Source organism: Xenopus tropicalis, chromosome 3 (genome assembly GCF_000004195.4).
Source record: "Xenopus tropicalis strain Nigerian chromosome 3, UCB_Xtro_10.0, whole genome shotgun sequence".
Lineage (NCBI taxonomy): Eukaryota > Metazoa > Chordata > Amphibia > Anura > Pipidae > Xenopus > Xenopus tropicalis.
Genome location: NC_030679.2, coordinates 104,556,888 through 104,577,137, shown reverse-complemented (window position 1 = coordinate 104,577,137; position 20,250 = coordinate 104,556,888). Strand labels below are relative to the sequence as shown.

At 38.3% G+C, this 20,250-nt stretch overlaps 1 protein-coding gene across 6 annotated transcripts in view; it reads right to left on the bottom strand.

The window, feature by feature from the left end:
• Positions 1 to 20,250, bottom strand: part of spata5l1 (spermatogenesis associated 5-like 1) — a 31,020-nt gene that overhangs the window by 2,810 nt on the left and 7,960 nt on the right. For 3 of the 6 annotated variants that reach the window (XR_001170168.3, XM_012959288.3, XM_012959292.3), the window contains exons 1-6: positions 7,148 to 7,251; positions 5,913 to 7,005; positions 3,333 to 3,518; positions 2,960 to 3,118; positions 1,383 to 1,592; positions 407 to 622 (exon numbers count right to left, since the gene is read on the bottom strand). Coding sequence is in view for 5 of the 6 variants with exons in the window: in XM_012959288.3 (XP_012814742.2) it covers positions 407 to 622; positions 1,383 to 1,592; positions 2,960 to 3,118; positions 3,333 to 3,518; positions 5,913 to 7,005; positions 7,148 to 7,236 (1,953 nt within the window). In the remaining variant the exon portion in view is untranslated. 6 annotated transcript variants of the gene reach the window in all.

Below are 20,250 nucleotides of genomic sequence, written 5' to 3'. Positions count from 1 at the left end.
TCTTCAAGTGCATTACCATTACTAAGAGAAGAGGAATGCAAAGCTTTTGCACTTGAAAATAGTTCTACGAAGCATCATAGCTAGATTATGCCAATAGTTTGTACTAGTTAATTTATGAATATACTTACTGAGAGAGACAAAACAGTGTTGTGTAAGTTGATTGCAGCAAAAGAAAATGAGCTGCACTGATGCTGCTGCTGCGTGTGTGTATAATGCATTATACTGTATTTCACAGTCACTACTAGCATGGCAGGTTAGTCAAGAGGGAGGCTAAAAGTAACAAGGACTTACAAACAGTCATTAGGGCCACATCTGTTATTGATTATAACAGTACAACCAGTGGCCTGCCTGACTTGATATATCATATTTACAGTGCTAATCAATGTTCAGGAAGCTTCCTTATTACCTTCTCATCTGAATGCTCTTCACTCTCCAACAGCCTTGTGGTTTCTCTTCGTTCTGTAGTCTTTAAGCCTATGCCATCCAACTCATTAAGGAGAACAGAAAGGATCCTTTCCTGGACCCCAGATCCTGTTCTACTTTCTGATCGGGCCCCCACCATGGCATCAATTTCATCAAGGAAAACAATGGCTGGAGTGCTAGCCCTCGCTTGTCTGAACACCTGTTGGATACCTACATATTTTAAATGTTTTTACTTTAGTTATACAGGTTACAAAACAATTAGCATTTAAACAAACTGCAAACACATTCTGCAGCAGTATTTTATAATATATAAAAAAAGCAGTTATATTCTAAAGCAAAGGGTTTCTTGTTAAACTTTTGCAGTCCTGGATACAGCTGGGATCAAAACAATGTGGTTATTAAATGAAATTTCCCCCCCCCCCCCTTGGATTCGGCCAAAACCGAATCCTTAAAGAAAAAAGGCTGGATTCAGCCCAAATCCCGAACCGAATCCGGGATTCGGTGCATCCCTACTAAAATCTATAATTCATATTTTTGGTTTGAATCTTCAAAAAACAAAGTATATATTGTTGCCAAATTAGTTAAGCACATAGACAGTGGTTTGAATGAGAAACTAGAATATGAATAGGAGATAACAACGATAAAATCGCAAGGACTAGTTTTTTGCATGCCGTGGTCAGTGACCCCCTACTTAAAAGATCAGAAGAAGGCAGAAAATAATTAAAAAACTAGTCAAAAATAAAATAAATAAAAAAGGTTAAGTAATTAGAAAGTAAAAAATGAAGACCAACTGGCAAGTTTCTAAGAATAGGCCATTCTAGAACATACTAACAGTTAACTTAAACGTGAACTGCCCCTTTAAATAAAATAGCACGAGTTATAAGAAATTGAGAATTTTCATGCTTCTACAAAATAGGAAATGTGAGCAAGAGGCAAAATATCTTTTAATGTATTATCACCTGTGCCAAAGTCTTTTCAGAGTCTCCTACATATGGAGAGAAAAGATCTGCTGCGCTGATAGAGAAGAAGGAGCAATGACAACTTGTTGCCACAGCTTTTACTAATGTGGTTTTGGCACATCCAGGAGGCCCGTACAGTAGAACTCCTTTTGGTGGTGTGAGTCCCATCCTACTGAAAGCTTCTGGATACTTCATGGGCCACTCAATGCTCTGAAAGTACAAGCATACTGTTACCTTTATAAAACATAATTATCCAGGTTTGCTTGTACAAAATAAGAGTGCTTTTGCTAGCCAGGTCCTTGTGTTTTTCAGAACAGAATATGGTATAACAAAGTAGAAACATTTACAGTGGAACTATCATGTTTAATCCTGTGTACACCCTCAGCTCATGGGCTGCTTCCATATAAATAGGTTCACACATCTCTCACCAAAATGAAAGGTTTTAAAGTAATAAAAATACAATGTACTGCTACACTGCCCTGGTAACAGTTGTATTTTTGCTTCAGAAACACTACTATAGTTTATATAAATAAGATGCTGTTTAGCCACATTGGCAGCCATTTGAGCTGGAAAAAGGATATATAAGGTTATATAACAGATAACTGTTTTTTTTATTTGTTATCTGATATCTAACCTATGCCATGTAGCCCCATTTCAATGGGAATGACAGATCCTATGACTACACAGCAGCTTTGTTTATATAAAATGATAATAGTGTTTCTGAACAGAATACACAACTTTTACCAGTGAAGTAGTGCAACAGTATATATATATATATTTGAATTACCTAGATACGTATTCATTTTGGTGTTACTGTTGCTTTAACTTCTCAGCTAATGTCACAGTGGTTGTTCTGTGTTTCTACAATAAAAGCCGTTGTAACAAAATGCTAAGACAAATCTGCCAATATAACTATCTATGAACATGAAGAATAAACCGCTGATGCAATTTGACCACTTTTAAATACTTTAGTTCCTTCCTACTACATTGTCAATGCCCAGCAAAACATGAACACCTTTGTTATTGCTCAAGATGTTTGAGCACAGAAAACACTAATTTATTGGCAACCAACTGAAATGACTAACCCTAACTAAGATACTTCCACAGTTTTCCAAAAGTAACAGGAGACCCCCTTTAAGGGCTGTGGCAGCCAGGGAGACTAGTCGCCTGCTACAAATTGTTTTCGGATCCATTTAATATAATGCTTCTAAATTGGTTTATTTATCCAGTCATCAATACTTTTGTAAAGACTGTCAAACTTGCTCCCCCCTAGCCGTTGCACACATAGAACTTTGTCAGACAATTTTATAAAGTTTTCTACAACAGCTCACAATTTAATGAGCCATTCAACCCATAGAAATAAAAATTATGAATTATAGCTCGTAATGTAAGATGTGCTTACCTGTGGGTTGCCTGCGATTAAGAATGGGATACAATAAACATTAAATATAAGGGGTATTTTCCTTTTTTTTTTCCCTAGTATTATTTCAAACATTATTCCCAAAGTATTTGCTCAATTCTAGGTATCATAGTCCACAGTAGCTACAATGGAATGATCTCCTTGCTCCCATAATAACCTGTCTTAGCTTGTGCTTGATATCTTCAAGACCTCCAATATGCTCCCAATGAACTGGCTTAAACTCCACCCGACCAATTGAGCTTCGTGCGGAAGAGGGTCGAATCCTTTTAAATGCTTCATAAAAATGTGCTCTGCTCACTAAATTACACAGACTGTCCTGAAAGGCAAGGAAACAATGTTAGGATTCTAATGCTACCAAGGGTTAGAGTTATATTTCAATAACAGAAAACAAGAAGCACAATGCTTTAAATGAGTGTTGGCTTACATTACCTATAATATAGGACATTTGATCTGAATATAAGGCTCTGGATTCTGCTCAGGTAGTAAATGATTTTACTTCTAATTACAATAAATCTACTACAACATCTTACCAAACTGGCCTGAAGTACAGCCTGCATAGCTGCATCTCTGCACAGGGCAGTGAGATCGGCACCAACATATCCCACTGTCACATCTGCCAAGGCTGCCGCATCTACATCTCTATCAGTGGGCATGTTTGATATCATCATTTCCAGAATAGCTTGCCGTTGCTTATGAGTAGGAGTTCCAATGATTACCTTAAAAATATCAGAAAAACAGATGTTCATGATACCATCAAAGACTTTTGCATTATATAATAGAAAGAGGTCAGATGATTAATTTGGCAATAACATTTGCTCATGCTGTTCAGCTCTCAGCATTTTACTGTGTGAAATAATTCACTAATAATACATTATGTATTACTCCTCCCCAATTTAATTCATGTTTGAGCAGTTACATTCATAATTGATATCCCAATAGAAAAACCTTGCACTACAGTTTAAATACAGGGTGCTCAGTATGTATATTTGGAGTAAAGTAAATAGTGTTAAAGACACAAAAAGAAACTGGCACACCTGTTAGATTCAATAAAATATAACCATTCCTATTATCTTAAAATAAACATAGCTAAAAAAAGATAGAAAAGATAAGAAGGAAAGTTAAAAAATCGAATTCACACCCTGAATCTCAATCAAATGTAACTGACTCACTCGTGGATACTATTACTTAAATTGTTTCTTTAGTATCACCAATGACTTGTGTTGGCAACATATGTAACAACTCTTACTGTGGGTGCGTTAGTTATGCACATGTTACATATGTTGCCAACACAAGTCATTGGTGATACTAAAGAAACAATTTAAGTAATAGTATCCACGAGTGAGTCAGTTACATTTGATTGAGATTCAGGGTGTGAATTCGATTTTTTAACTTTCCTTCTTATCTTTTCTATCTTTTTTTAGCGATGTTTATTTTAAGATAATAGGAATAAAGGCTTTTGTGTCTTTAACACTATTTACTTTACATTCATAATTGATATCACATACTATCCAATAGACAACTTTTAGTGATAGAAATAGGCATTAATTGTGGTATGCTTAAAGGACAAGGAAAGTCAAAATCTATTAAGCACACTATTAAATAGTACTACTATTGCTGTGTAAAAATGCTATATTTCTGGCTTGCCTAATGAAAGATTTACAGAGATACATTTACTAGAACCTACACACTTGTTTCAGTGAACGGCGCCGCCATCTTGTCCAGCATGTCACAGAGTGTCCTGCCACATCCCCCCCCCCCCAGCATGTCACAGATCAACACACAGAGCTTCCACTGCCGGCAGCACCCCCCCCCCTTCCCCCGCTGCTGCCACCGCTCGGCACTGTCACGAGGAGAAACAGATCGACACTGCTGGCAGCACCCCCCGACCCCCCCCACCCCGCTCGGCATTGTCAGGAGGAGAAACAGATCAACACTGCCAGCAGCAACCCCCCCCCGCCCCTGCCGCCGCCGCTCGGCACTAGGAGGAAAAGATACAGATGGAATACAGCATGTGCCATACAGCACTGTTACATACAGCACTCACCCACCAACCTTCCGCTTCGCTCCAAGCTCCTGCCACAAACCGTCCTTCGCTCCCCACACCTGTCCCTGCCCCCGCTCCCCTCCACAGCGTTCACCACCGCCATGGCGACCAGACGCTCCTGCTGTGTGCGCATGCGCCGCCTACAGTAGAAAGTCTAGGAAAGGAGCGATGCATTATGGGAATCTTCTCTACCCTGCTCAGCGTTTTATTTTCCTGTTTGGCTTCTGATCTTCTGAACAGATGAAGTATGGGGAGACTTAAGGGCACTATTGAGACAACTGAAGGTATGCCTGCAGCTTGAGATTAACTCTTTATTAGCCTTTCCTTCTCCTTTAAGTGATAATTCTAACATTAATAAAGCAACTTAAGTAGTGTGACTTTTCTAACAGGCAAAAACATATATGTAAGCCAAAAAATGATTGGTTGCAGATTAGCATTTTTTTCAAATGGATGCTCAAATGCAATAAATAAACAAAAAAAACTATACCCCTGAACAATGTAGGTCTCTGTAAAATTATAGTGCATATAATAGCCCATATGTAAAACACTGCTTAATTTTAATAAAAACATCCTTTTCTAGCAGTATTTGCCACTGAATAAACCTAAGTAGAAATTGACATTTGTTAATGCTAAGGACCTTCCCCCTGGCTCATACAATTCACTGGGTCACAAAAACACCAAGGGCATACATGCTAGAGACGCTAGGTTATGCTGGGGACCGAAACGTTACGTCGGCTGTTTATGCTACTTTAAATATATGTTTTGATTTTTTCACAAGAAATCCCAGAGTTGCTGGTCTTTTTTATTTTCTCTCTCTCCCTCTCTCTCGTAAGTAAAACAGACAATAGCAGAGGTAACCCAAGTATATATATATATATATTACAAAGAGAATAGCTTAGGCTACTGAGGTTACATGCTAAATACATATAATGATGTCTTTTTGAAATGTGGTGAAGTCCCAGGTCTTATCCTACTCATGAGATCTCTCACATTATCTGTCAGATGCCAACAGCTTATTTTGTGGGGCTGTTAAAGGAGACAAAAGAAAAATTATTTTTATATTTACCTCCCTGTCAAATCTGCCTGGTCTTCTTAATGCTGGATCAATGGCATCAGGCCTGCTTGTTGCAGCTACAGTAACCATCTTATTGTCACTGTCAATACCATCCATTAGAGTTAACAGCTGAGCAACAACGCGGTTTTCGGGAGCACTGTTTGAATGGCCACGTTTAGGACATAAGGCATCAACTTCATCTATAAAGAGCAGAGCTGGGCCACTACATGCAGCTTCTCTTGCTTTTTCAAAAATCTTCCGTAAATTCTCTTCGCTTTCTCCAGGTCTTGAGCCGTGAATTGCGGGACCACTCAGGCCAATTACATACGCCCCGACTTCTCTAGCTACAGCCTTTACCAAAAGGGTCTTTCCAACCCCTGGGGGCCCAATCAAGAGAACACCTTTCGGGCAAGGGAGGCCAAGTTTGTGCATGGTCTCTGGATAATGTAACGGCATATGAATTATTTCCTTTAGTGAGGCACACGTGTCATCCATAGCCGCAACCTTTAATTGAGGGGCCTCCTGTAACTTATGTTTGTACCATTCAAGGGTGATGACTTCTTTAATGACTATGCTTGTTTTGCCTGTAATAAGGCCGGCATTGCTTGTTGCAGGATCTGTATCAAGTATTTCAATGTGAACAACTGGGGAATCTGCATTTACAGATAACACATAATCATTCAGCACAAAAACGTTTCTTAGTAGATCTCTGACAGTCTCAAGGAGTGCTGCTTCTGAGGTAGCCCGCTTCACATCTAGGCTTCTCACTACAACTTTCACTGAGACCTTTCTGAGTTTGGTAGAAGCCATGGATTTTATCTGATTTAAACATATGCCGGTGTCCTTAAATACAGCCATGGGTTTATGTGAAGTCGAGCACATATAATCAGCTTGCACAAAGCCATCGCACAGATCTCTCCTGGGCCAAGCAGTGCACAAGCAGCTTCCACTCTGCAAGGAGACAAGAACCGGGAATCCGACTTTTGCTCCAATCAAAGCCATCGCTTTGGGACCAAGTCTGCATCGTTGTGAGCAATGGTCGTCTGGGTTGGAGGGTAGACATTTTAGAACCGTATCCATCAATGAAGAATCCTGACGATAACATCTAAAAAAAACGTATTAATTATTGAAACATGGTTTCCATGACAAAACACTGTATGCATTAATATTCGGGGGGAGTTCAAACTTCACCCTCTAATACAAGAATATGCACAGTGCCCAAGAATTGCGCTTTACCTAACACACACCGCAAACTCAGAGCGCTACTCCTGCCTTCGGAAAAGTTAACAGCAAGTCTCATGCTTCTGTCAGAAAATCCCGACTGCGCAAGTCTCATCTCGCGAGATTTGGCGTTAAGACTGAAGAGCGGAGACGACGTAACGGCGTTACGCAATTAGAAGTGTCTAGTATGCGGCGTTGAGTCTGCTTACAAAAAAAAATCTTGGTTGCACCTCATAGAGGAAAAAAAAAGAAAGAGCGAAAAAAGAATTTTTGTGTTGGTTGTGCCCTCCGCTATCACAGCTCCCCAAAATTTCTCAGAAGCCTTATAATTTCTGCTCAGCTTCCATCTGTGGCAGGGAACTGAAAACAATACATATTTTCTCTTTTAGTGCAACCAAGGCCCAGGTGAAGTTTTCTTCACCAGGTATTTTGCCATAAAAAAGTCCATGGACTCCAATGGCAGCAAAAATTAGTTTTACAAAGAAAGCCTACTAATTACGATTTGTGTATTTTTGGCAAAACAAAAAAGGTTAGAATTGCCTGTCACTAGTCATCTTTAAAGTGTTTTTGTACTTTAAAGTATAGAGCTGTCAACTCCCCTATTTCTCCCCTGGTCCCCCAGCCAGCAGCATTTTCCCTTCTGGTTTTTCAAGGATTAAAATTTAACAATTCTTGTTTCCACAGCATAAATCAGTGATCCCCATCAGTGGTTCGTGAGCAACATGTTTCTCCCCAGCCCCTTGGATGTTTCTCCCAGTGGCCTCAAAGCAGGTGCTTATTTTTTAATTTCTGGCTTGGAGGCAACTGTTGATTGCATAAAACCCAAACAGAGCCTTCTGCAGGTTGCCAGTCCACATAGGGGCTACCAAATAGCCAATTATAGCTCTTATTTGCACCCCAGGAACTTTTTCCCTGCTTGTGTTGTTCCCCAGCACTTTTTCCATTTGAATGTGACTCACAGATATAAAAGGTTGGGGATCCCTGGCATAAATCCAGGGGTATATTTATCAAAGAGTGAAATTAGAGCTTGCTACAGTCCTCTAGAGTGAAATTCCTCCACTCTAATCATTTCTATGGTATTTTTAAATGCATGTTTATCAAAAGGTGAACTTTCACCTTTATTTATTGATAAATACTCTGAAAAATCCCAAAGAAATAAATGGAAGGTGGCGGAATTTCACTCTGGCAGACTGCAACACGCTCTTTTACTCTTTGATAAATATATCCCCAAGTATTTAAACAAAAGTTGAAAATATTTGCGGAGAACACTGCCAGGTGCAGGCTGCCAGGTAGGCTGAGAAGAAACAGATGAGATATTCTGAGCATTTCCAGTGACATCTATCGTCAGATAAGCTGTTTTTGCCTTATTATGAAAGTGATGTGAACTCCCTGGAAACCAGCTTCCTGCAACAGGAACTATTCAGAGAACCATAAATGTCTCGAGGGGAGTGCATTCCAGGACACGCAAATATGGCGTTCTCCTGAATGTCACTCCATTTTTAGATACAAAAAGATCCTTTCTTTTTCTGTGTTTAGATGGTAGTGTGCATAATACATACCTATTCAGTGTGACAACTCTCAGTCAGAGCAGCAATCAATTTGTTCCAGATGGATTACCTAGGACAGAAAGTATTGTGAAAGCAAAGGCAAATGTTGTAATTAAAACTTATGGAAAAACAGATGTCTGTTGGAAGGTCCAAGGTTTGAAAGATGTTTGTAGGAAGGTTCAACAATGTCACTTGTCAAGAGCAATTTGGTGACAGCCACCATGCAAATTATAGTGAAAAAAATATAAAATAATTGTTCATCATTGTCTTCGGGTCAATAAATCTGGACACTTTAAAGCACATTTATTTAAAATCTTGTCACAATATTTTTTTTCTGATATAATCATGATTTATCTTTATTGTGACATTTGCAATACCAATACCTAATTTATCTGACTCCCTTATTGAAAGGAACAGTAACACCAAAATGAGTGTTTTAAAGTAATTAAAATATAATGTACTGTTGCCTTGCACTAGTAACACTACTATAGTAAATATGATTAAGCTGCTGTGTAGCCATGGGGACAGCCATTCCAGCTGGAAAAAAGGAGAAAAGGCACAGGTCATATAGGCGATAACATAACCTAAGATAACATAGCTTGTGATTCTATTCACTAGAGGGGTGCTTAACATTTTGCAACTCCCCAAAGTAAGTAGGGGGTTTCTTGTCCTTTAATAAATGTGCTCCCTTTTATAGTGTTAAATATTCCACAAGTCTGAATTATCAAATGAGAGACAAATTAGACCATCTTCCATTCAGCCCTGGCCATGCCCAGTTACATCCTGACAAAATTAATGAAAAACAAAAACCACTAAAACACAATTCATAGTGGGTAACTCACCAGTATTATAACGTGGTCTAGATGCTCCAACCCCAGACCCTCAGCTTAGGGGACTGTAAAGATGCAAAAAGGAATAGTTATAATGAAGATCCATAAAACAGGCCATCAAAAAGTAAAAGTGAAAAGAATAACCCTTTATTTATACCACGTAGGCTAAACATGTACAAAACAGGATACACATATTAAGGTACAAGAAAATAAAATATGCTCAAGTCAATAAAAAATATTCTTCTTTCTCATACGTTTATACTCAATGAAGAATTTAATAGAAGTGCACGTGAAGCAAATTCTTGCAATTCTTGGTTATAAATAGGGTACGCTGTTCCTTTAAACAGCACCCATTGGTGCTTCCTCCTTTAAATATTGGGATTGTTTGTACATGTTTAGCCTATGACTAAGTGTCCTGTAGGTATGAAAAGTTTGCCTAACTCATTTTTATGAATTTATATGCATTTTTTAAACACAGATAGTTGTGTTTTTGTCATTTCCAAATGCAACCCTCTATTCTACTAAACCCTGAACATGCGTCAAGCAAATGCAGCATGTTGCTTCTAAAAAAAGTGATGAAATGCGAATGCAGAAAACACAACTAAACACGTGGGAGTACAACATAAAAGAAAATAAACATGTGGGTACAAGCCCTTACACAACAGAATTGGGTTGAATTGCAAAGTACAGCACTGCAGTGAGTAAAATAATTCTCTGTTTAGTAACTGAAGCTCCTCATGGAGCTGAAATAACTTTAACTAAATACTTTCTGTTGTCTCTTACAAGGGTTTGTAGGTATGCGTGCTGTTCCCTGCCATCTCTGTGATATTTCAAAGTTATGAAATGAACTGGCTTATTGTCTTACCATGGCACTCCATTAGCCACTACTAAAACTATTAACTGTCCAGTTCAAAAAGGTAATTTTGGTTATACATACGGGCAAAGTTTGCCCGGTTGTTTTTATTTAGTATTATAAGTGCCCTGCAGGGCAAATCTCCTTACTTGTGCCGAACAGCAATAAAATCATTGCATTCAATGCATGCCCCACACATTTTAGGCTTGCTGTTTTGTATCTTAGAACCTGTCTGTCATGCCAAGGGTGAGTGCAGCTGGGGGCACTTTGTATACTGTAAGCTGTGTTTCCTGCTATTTAACACTAGAGGGCAACAATGTCCTGTCAAAATTACATATTTTTACTTATACACTGTCAGCCAAAACCTTGCATGTAAAAAGGACCATGGTGTACTTCAGCCTAGTCTATTATTCTACTTGTTTCTTATTAAAAGCTCTATATTGCCACTGGGGGGATGTTGATAAAAGTAGAAAGAAATATGATATGGTGTAGTGTTTTATACAGTATATATTAGTTATCAAATCTTGGAATGCAAAACAGCAGCTCTCTGTCTGACTCGATAAATTTAGGCACAGGGGCAGCATCGGAAAGGCCAACTCAGGACGGGCCAGAATCATCCCTGCAAAACAGATACGCAGAGTTTAGACTCTATAACTGCCACTGTTATGTTTAATAAAAAATGAATATTAAATAGATGAAAATATTGAAATCTTATTTTCCTTTCAATAAAAACTGTAAAGCAGTACTTACCAAACCCCGGGTGAATTCATAATACTGTTTAATCTCGAATTAACTGTGCGCTTACTGATTCCAGCTATAAGAGTTGATTTGATAATTGTGGCAGTGCCTTGCTGGCATAGAGATGGTTGCCAGGAATTAAAACTTCCAGACTTGGTTGCCATTCAACAAAGAATTAGAGGTATGTGGTGCCAGCTGCCTAAGAGCACTAATTCCCATGTGTAACAAGCACTGTCAGCTTGGAACTGGTTGGTTGATGCTGTGCCAAGAGTTTCTCCAGATATTTCTTTGTCAAAGGCATGAAAGTTCATTTCAGGAAGACTATTATTCCCAGAGTAAGCTGTGAGCTGTTATTATAGCTCCCCATATACAGTGGTCCTAAAACTAGATAATGAAAAAGCCAGTTTTTCAACAAATGAGTCAGAAACATTGTGCTTCTTTGTTCATTTATTGAGGAAAATGATTCAGAGTTACATATTTGCGTGTAACTAAAGTATGTGACCTTTGTTTTTAGTAACTAGTGTGCCCCCCTTGCTGCACATCTGCTTTGAGGAATTTGTGGCCAATTCCCCTTGCAGAACAGCTTTAAAGGTGTTGTTCACCTTTAAATTAACTTTTAGTTATGTTGTAGAGGGTGCTATTCTGAGACAATTAGCATTTGGTCTTTGTTTTTTATTATTTTTGGTTTTTAGCTTTTTGCTCAGAAGCTCTTCAGTTTGGGATTTCAGAAGCTATTTGGTTGCTAGGATTCAATTTACCCTAGCAACCAGGCAGTGGTTTGATAGAAAGACAGGAATATGAACAAAGGAGGGCCTAAATAGAAAGATAAGTAATACAAAGTAACAATAACATTGTAGCCTCAAAGAGAAATAGTACTATGGCTGCTGGGGTCAATTAACACAAAGCATGCAATTCAAGCCAAAAATATTCTTTCAGTAGACATTTGCTTTATCCATGTGGTCTTTTGCAAACTGTAGATACGCAGTAATGTTCTTTTTTGAATGGTAGTGGCTTTTTCCTTGCAATCCTGCCATTGTTCAGTGTTCTTCTGATAGTGAACTCATAAACACTGACATTCACCAATGCAAGGGAGGGCTTTAGTTCCTTAGACAGCCTGGGGCTGTTTAAGATCACACCTTGCTTTTGTTGTGATCTTTGTTGGTCGATCATTCCTGGGGAGAATAACAATAGTGCTGTATTGCCGACATTTGTAAATTTTTATATCCTCTCAGGGCAACTGACATTAATGTTTCTTCCTGTCTCTCTGACATGACAGGTTGTGAAGACCAAAGCATCACTTTATGCTTGCATACATAAAAACAGAATATGCACTTGAGAAATATTGCATTGGCTCTTTTCATTTGCCACTAATCTGACCACAGCTACTATTATACAAACTCGCAAATCATTTTAGTGAAAAGCAGGGTTGTAACTATAGAGGAAACACATCCTGCAACTGTTGGGTGCCCAAAATCTATGAGAGGCCCAGTGGCACTTTGGTTGATAAGCAGCTGCAATATATATTCATTTAAATAGTCTTGAGCCCAAAGTTTAGGGGCCCATTCCACTGCTGAAAAGTTCATGTAGGAGACGGCTCTTATAATTCAGCAAATAGATCTTATTATAAACAGTTGGTATAACTGTATAACAAGTAGAGTATATAGATAAAATAATGAATTTATGTGGGAATACTACAGATCATTGTGGGGCAGTGGGATTTTAATTCATTGGTGGTCAGCAGAGATTGCCCTAAGTTTGAACCCTACCCAGTGCAACCACCTACCGGCCCGTCACTTTGCTCTGCCTTGTTATTGCTTGCTATGTAATTTAGGTAAGTTGGGCAAGTTTCTAGGCAAGTTAAGTAACATTTTACAGAAGTTGTACAAATTGTGTAAGTTTTACAGTAAGATGATAAAATATGTCCAACTCACCACAGGGAGAAAGAAGCTGAGGTGCATGGCCCTGAGCCTTCAGCTAGGGGAGTGGATGTCACCGTTTTTGAAGAGCAGGCACTCACTGAGCAAATCTTCAGGCAGAATTATTGACTAATAAGTAACTTTATTGGAGTACCGCTTTGCGCGTTTAGTGTTCACAGACATAATGATAGCTAGGTATGTACATCCCATTTGATGCTTCTTTACTTTACCCTACTGAAACATAAAACACAGATCAAGAAAATATTTGTTGCCCAGCAGTACACGGCTACATGTCTGGACTGAGATTTTAAATTAGGCCCTGGAATTTAAAATGTACAAAGGCCCAAACAACCTTAATACATAGTGACTGTCTATGGCATCTTACTGCAGGTCCTCTGGCATTTGTCAGAATCTACAGATTGTTAGATTGCATGGTAAAGTCCTGCAGCGGGTCATATACCTGCAGGTTACCCACAAAAAAAGCAGGTAACCTGTGTGTAGTGGGTAGGATTTTCAGATGTGGGTATAGGTTGCAGGTCTTATATTTCTTATATTATCTATATTTTGCTCCTTTAAATATTTTTTTAGGTTTTTTTTGTACCTCCACCCACTTCTGATGATGTAACTTCCAGTTTGCCGCAACAAAAATGGTGCAATTATCCTTCTACTGTAAAAATATGTATTTTTATGATAAAAAGGTATGACATGGGGCTGAAGGGGCCAGAGTTGGACATTTTTATTGCCCTTGGTAAGGTCAGCTTTGAGAAATGTAACTAGTAGAAAGTCGGTGTGATTTTTCACTTTAAAAAGGCAGGTATAATGCCATCAACATGCCATTCTCACTCTGCTCTGTGCTACTTAAGCAGTGGATATGGGGTGAATTTCATTGTTTTTTCTCTGGCCCACAGAGTTACAAAACATAAGATATTGGGGCCGATTCACTATAGGTGGATAAAATGAGCGCTATTTATAGCATCGATTCACTAAAAGGACACGTGTCATAATTAAGAAGCAATGTTCTTTGCGTTATGTAACTCGTGATGAGCGATTTTCTTGCGTTATTTCCCGCCGTGTGCATTATTTCCTGTCGCGCACAATATATTACGCACATAACCATTACTTTCTGAAAACTACTGTTCTGAAAATGACCATTTCCCTGAAAACTGGAGGCTGCATCACTCTAGGGCCAACACATACTTGAAAAAAATCCCACAGCAAAGTCCATGTTGTGTTGCCAAAAGCTCAGGAAACGCAATTTTCTTTAAGTACCGCCTGCCCCAAGTAGGTGTTAATATTTGCACAGATTAATGCGATACTTTGCGCGTTTAACGCTTCATATGCTTTTGTGAATCATGCATTGTACTATTTGCTAATTAACGCAATGCGTTAGAAATAACGCTTAGCGCTGATGCATTTTTTTGCGGATTAACGCATGTGAAATGACTTTGATGAATCGGTACTTATTTATCACATGCTTTTTAATGCAAAAAGCATCTGATAAGCGTTATCGACCTTTAGTAAAACGGCCCCATTGTCTTAATAGTTTGTAGTAAGAAAAGACTAAATTGCCTATGGTGTAGCAGGCAAATATCTGAATATACCTTTGCATTCAAGTCAATCTGAACCAAAACAGGCAAAAAATGGAAACTGCATAATCATACAAAATTGCAGAAGAAAACAATTTTTTGCAAATACCTTTGCAAAAGCATTACTGCAAAGGTATTATTAAATGTTCTGTCATCTGGGGCTATTTCATGTAAAATATAGTGACATGGTGCACACCTATGCAATTGTCAAATTGAAAATTACATTTCACCTCAGCCTGGCTGAGGGTATCCAGAAGGTTATTTCTACAGCCCTAAGCACTAATACTCATCAATGCAAGCACTAATACTTCATCAATCAAAAATGGGAGGCTTGTGGTCAATTACATTTTAGTACAATGTAGAAAAAAATGTTTATTAAAAATTTCAAATTTCTATTCTGCCTCTATGTGGTTGCCAAAGTCAGAAAGCACCGGTCTTGCACAATGGCCCAGGGCAGCTGCAAGGGTGTTGAGACGAGAGGTAAGATGGCTGTGTCTGTCTCCTGGAATAGTGGGGAACTGAGATTAGTTCTTATAATCTCTGCTGGGATACATCACAAATTGCTACTCTCTATGATTAAGTCTTTTTATGTCCTTTAATAAAGTCAAAAACATATAAAAAAAAAAAAAAAAAAGATCTTTCCTAAGATCATCATAGTCTGCGTGGGGGCTTTGTTAACATCTGCTTTGGGTGATTTAGCAGTAAAGTATTCTGTGTGTATCTGTGGCTTGTAAAGGCAGTTACATCAGCGATAAGAAAAAACTATGGGAAAATTGCTGGTACTTCTTATTTTGTCACTGTGTAAATGAATAAGCCATAATAGTGCTATATAAAGTGCGTATTTCCAAGTTTCATTTATCCTCTCCATGTGGGCAGTATAACGGTTAATGTTGACATTTCCTTTTGTGTCAATTTGAAAGTCATGTATCTTCACACTGTTGCAACACCACATCCCTTTTTTAGGGGCTGTAATCTCGCAGACCATAAAGAAATAAAGAAAGAAAAAGAAAGAAAGAAACCTGTTTCTTTAAAGCTGCTAGCCCCCTTTTTCTGGCTTGATAGCTGTAATTGCACAGACTGTTTCATAAAAGCTACATTTCAGTTAAGGAGCTTGTAGGACTTCAAACACCAAGTGAGAAATGTATTTTCTTGATGACAGGAAACAGTAGGCAAGCAGATAATTCTATGTAGGAAACAGTCTGCCACTACATTTTGAAGGGACAATAACAGTAAATTGAAGTTTGCTTTTATGACCAAGTGGTAATTGTGAAAAGATAAACTATATATATTATTTTGTAAATATCCTAAAAGAGTTACTGGTGAGCTAGAGGAAAGACGTTTCCTATATGCTCAGAACTCCCTGTCTATCTGTTCTTGTGATTATTCCAGTGTTTCCCCATAAACAAGCAGCTTGAAATGTCAGTATTGCTACCTCCCCTGCTGACATGTTCCTTATTTTAGAGGAAAATTATTGTTTGGAAGCTGTGACTCTATACTGTACTAGAACTCTGTACTAGAGCTGTATACTGCACTAGGACTCTATACTGTACTAGGACTCTGTATTGTATTAGAACTCCATACTGTACTAGGACTTTATACTGTACTAGGACTCTATACTGTACTAGGACTCTATACTGTACTAGAACTCTATACTGTACTAGAACTCTATACTGTACTAAAACTTTATACTGTACTAGAACTCTATACGGTACTAGGACTCCATACTGTACTAGGACTCTATACTGTACTAGGACTCTGTACTATACTAGAACTGTATACTGTGCTAGAAATCTGTACTGTACTAGTACTCTATACTGTACTGGGGCTCTATACTGTAGTAAAACTCTATACTGTACTAGAACGCTATACTATGCTAGAACTCTATACTGTACTAGTACTTTATACTGTACTAGTAATCTATACTGTACTAATACTCTATACTGTACTAAAACTCTATACTATGCTAGAACTCTATACTGTACTGTGACTCTATACTGTACTGGGACTCTATACTGTACTGGGATTCCATACTGTGCTAGAACGCTATACTGTACTAAAACTCTAAACTGTACTAGAACGCTATACTATGCTAGAAGTCTATACTGTACTAGGACTCTATACTGTACTAGGACTCTATACTGTACTAGGACTCTATACTGTACTAGGACTCTATACTGTACTAGGACTCTATACTGTACTAGGACACTATACTGTACTAGGACACTATACTGTACTAGGACATTGCTTCAAGGCACCTTATGTGTTTTTTCTGCATGTTGGTATTTTTTCCCTGATTTAGTTGGATTGCTCAGACTGATGAATTCAAGCAGAGGCAATGTTCCTAAGAAGGATTTGCTTTGTTATAAAGGCAGCCAAGTCATTGATTATATATTTTGTATGCCAAGCCTTTGGCTTTCCAGCTGATGAACTGCAGCAGGCTAATCTCTGGACATTCCTGTGCTAAATATTGTCCATCTCAGTGTAAGATTTCCCATCATTCTTTTATTTTCACTTGATTTCTCTTTCAGACACCTGGCCAGCTTGTTTTAAAAAAGTATGATGTACACTTTGTAGAAGTGAGCATCCTCACAAATGTTTGTTTAGATGAGGTAGACTGAGGGAAGTAAAGTTGTTCCTAAATAGTGAAAGTACAAATTTGTAGCACACAAACACAAGACATTAGCATTGCAGTGCAAGTATGTTTCATCTCCAAGTGAGACCCATTTCTTACATGCAATTATTTTCTTCTGTGGTTTATATTTATGCAATAAGGCATATCTATTCCAGGCACTCTATCCCATCTGTTAGCTTTCTAGATGTTATAGAAATAATGTACTAGGGATGTACAGAATCCAGGATTCAATTTGGGATTTGGCCAAGATTCAGCCTTTTTCAGCAGGATTCACATTCAGAACAAACTAACAAATGCAGCATATACTAGGTAAAAAATGCATTCACTGGTGGTGACTCCTGAAACAATGTAGCAGAAGGGTTTAACAAGTTAAATTATTTTATTAGTCAGAACCAGAAAATAGAAAGGGACGCACACAGACAGCTTTTAACTGCAAATACATTTACAAAGAACTCTAAGACCATAGACTTTTTACAATTAATGCATTTGAAAAATGCTTAGATTACTTTTTGTATTCATTCAACTAAAAAAGTTTTAACTAACATATATTTTGTTCTGATAAGTGTGCTTATGACATATTTTCTATTTGTGGACCTATGTTTTTGCACTTATACTGATACTTTTTATCTGTGGTATTATGATATCTTGATTATGTTATATGCTATTTCCTGGTTACCGTTCCTGGCACCACAGTTTCCTCTCACACACCTTAGAAAACTGACCATAGTGTTTTTATATGTGGCAGGACGATAGATTGTAAACTCCATGGTAACAGGGACTAATGTGAATGATTTTAATCTCAATAAATGTGCTGTGGAATAAAGTAGTAGTAGGGAGCACAGTTTTCACCAGTAATGTGTACAATTATGTTACCTAAAATTTAAATAGCAGTTGGGTTTTTCCCAGTAGTGGTATACCTTCTGTGCAGAGACTGATGAGCAGGCCAAGATTTGTGGGGAGGCCACAAAGGCCCAGGCCTAGGGCAGCAGAGCTTCAGGGGCGGCATGCCGCCCAGCTGCTTGTAAGTTGGGTCCGGAGCACTTGGGTAGTGCAAGTGACCTGCACACCCATCCCCAGTGCTCTGTACCCTACAAAAGAAATTTGCGCATGAATGCACAAGAAGGGAAGGGGGCCGGATGATGCGCCGAGACGGGGGCCTAGGGGTGGTGCCCAATATACAAATCCATGGCCTGCCAAGGAGCATAAGGGCTCTATAGAAAAGAACTGAACTTTGTGATATTATAAAAGATCTTGTGCAGTTTCCTCTTGAAGGTGTTATATAAGAAGTATGAAGTCTTCTCTAATGTTGGATAAGGAATAGTAAAAATGTTTCAAGCCCAGAAGTCTTTACAAATTAGTCTATCCATTCCATAGCACTTCTAGTACAACAATCAGTTCAGCATCTATGTAGTGAAGGTAGGACAGAAGGCTAGAGGGAGGGCATTATTTGCAGGTTCCCTGGTCACTCAAGGAAATATATTCAACTAATATATTCCATAAAAAAAATGTGGCCTTACTTGGATCACAGGTCTTGATGATACTCTTGATTTTAGCAGCCAACTAGTGTTAGTGTCACTTTAAATGTATTTTACTACATAATAATGAGGCTTACTCAAACAGTAAAAAAATGCTTTTTATATTAGAATTGAAGTCTGAATTAAAGTAAATTTAAAGGTGCCATTTTTCTTAATGAGTGGATAGAAAAAGTGATACAGTCGGTGATACAAAATGAGCTTTGCTTATGTCTATACTGGCATTTTCTTCCAGGTAATTTGACCAATCTATTCCTGTCTGGGACTTGCAGAGAAAGGGCACTTTATCCTTTAAGAAGATGAATCAGGTAATCTAACCATTCTTGAATTTCATGGAATTGCTTTCCTTTACAGCCTGCAATACTGATGTCATTACTGACCTTAGTCTTTTAAAAGCAGCATTACTGTATTTTAGTGTCACCCTTTTTTATTGTTACACAGCCCAGCCCCCTTCTTAACTGCAGAAGTCAATGCACTTAGGTATCGTTATAAAAGTCCTTTATTAGGTAGGGCTAACTTAATGACATCAGAGCAACAAGAAGCTATATGATATTACATATTAATACATGGGTAAATGTTTTCATTTTGAAATATGTTTTTTTAAATTGCTACAGCATTTTTGTTGAATAACAAAATCATACTATTTTAGGAAAATTATGTGATGATAAAATCTCTTTAACATAGAGAACAGGGTGTTGATCCCCCTTGTTGATTATAATTGTGTTCCTGCTTAGTTGTCTCTTATAGAACATGTAAACCTACACTTTCCTACCATGTATATAAGTTGGGCACATCTCCCCCAATCAAACCACACTATTTGTATTGCATATATCCCCTATGTTTCACCAAAAGTTTCTCGGGAAACCTTGGGAGCCCCCGGTGGGCGCTTCTGAGTGGGGGGGTTACTGTTACGAGTGCCAGTGTGTTCTGGTGCAGTGCGCCTCTGCGCAGTAGAGGTTTGAATCCGTTTGGCGCCGCGTTGTGACATCAGTGGACGTCGGTGAACACTAGGGTTGCCAGGGCTCTTCTATTTCACCTAGGGTACTAGCATTCCACGGGCTTCCTCATACTACAGACTGTAACAATGCCAAACCCTGCTCTCCACCTAGACAGAATGTAGTGTGTGAATACTATTAGGTTGAACACAAAACAGATATGAGGGAATATTAAAATGTTTAACTGTGTTAGACAAACTGTAACCAGCAATTCCCACCATGCCATCTGTAATAACTTAAATAGCACTATGGAAGTAATTTAGTTTATCTGGTATATGAGCGAGGAATGGATGAACCAGGGGGGAACAGATGAGGCACCACAAGTTAAAGGTAGTCTTTATTTATCCAGTTCTCATCTTGTTTCTCAGTTTTAAATACATTTAAGTGAACAAATACTTGTTTTCTGCAATTTCAATATATTTTTAGTAATGGTCTGGGATTCAAAAAACACAAAGAATTAGCCACTGTAAGGCTTTATGAACAAATGAACCTCTATTGTA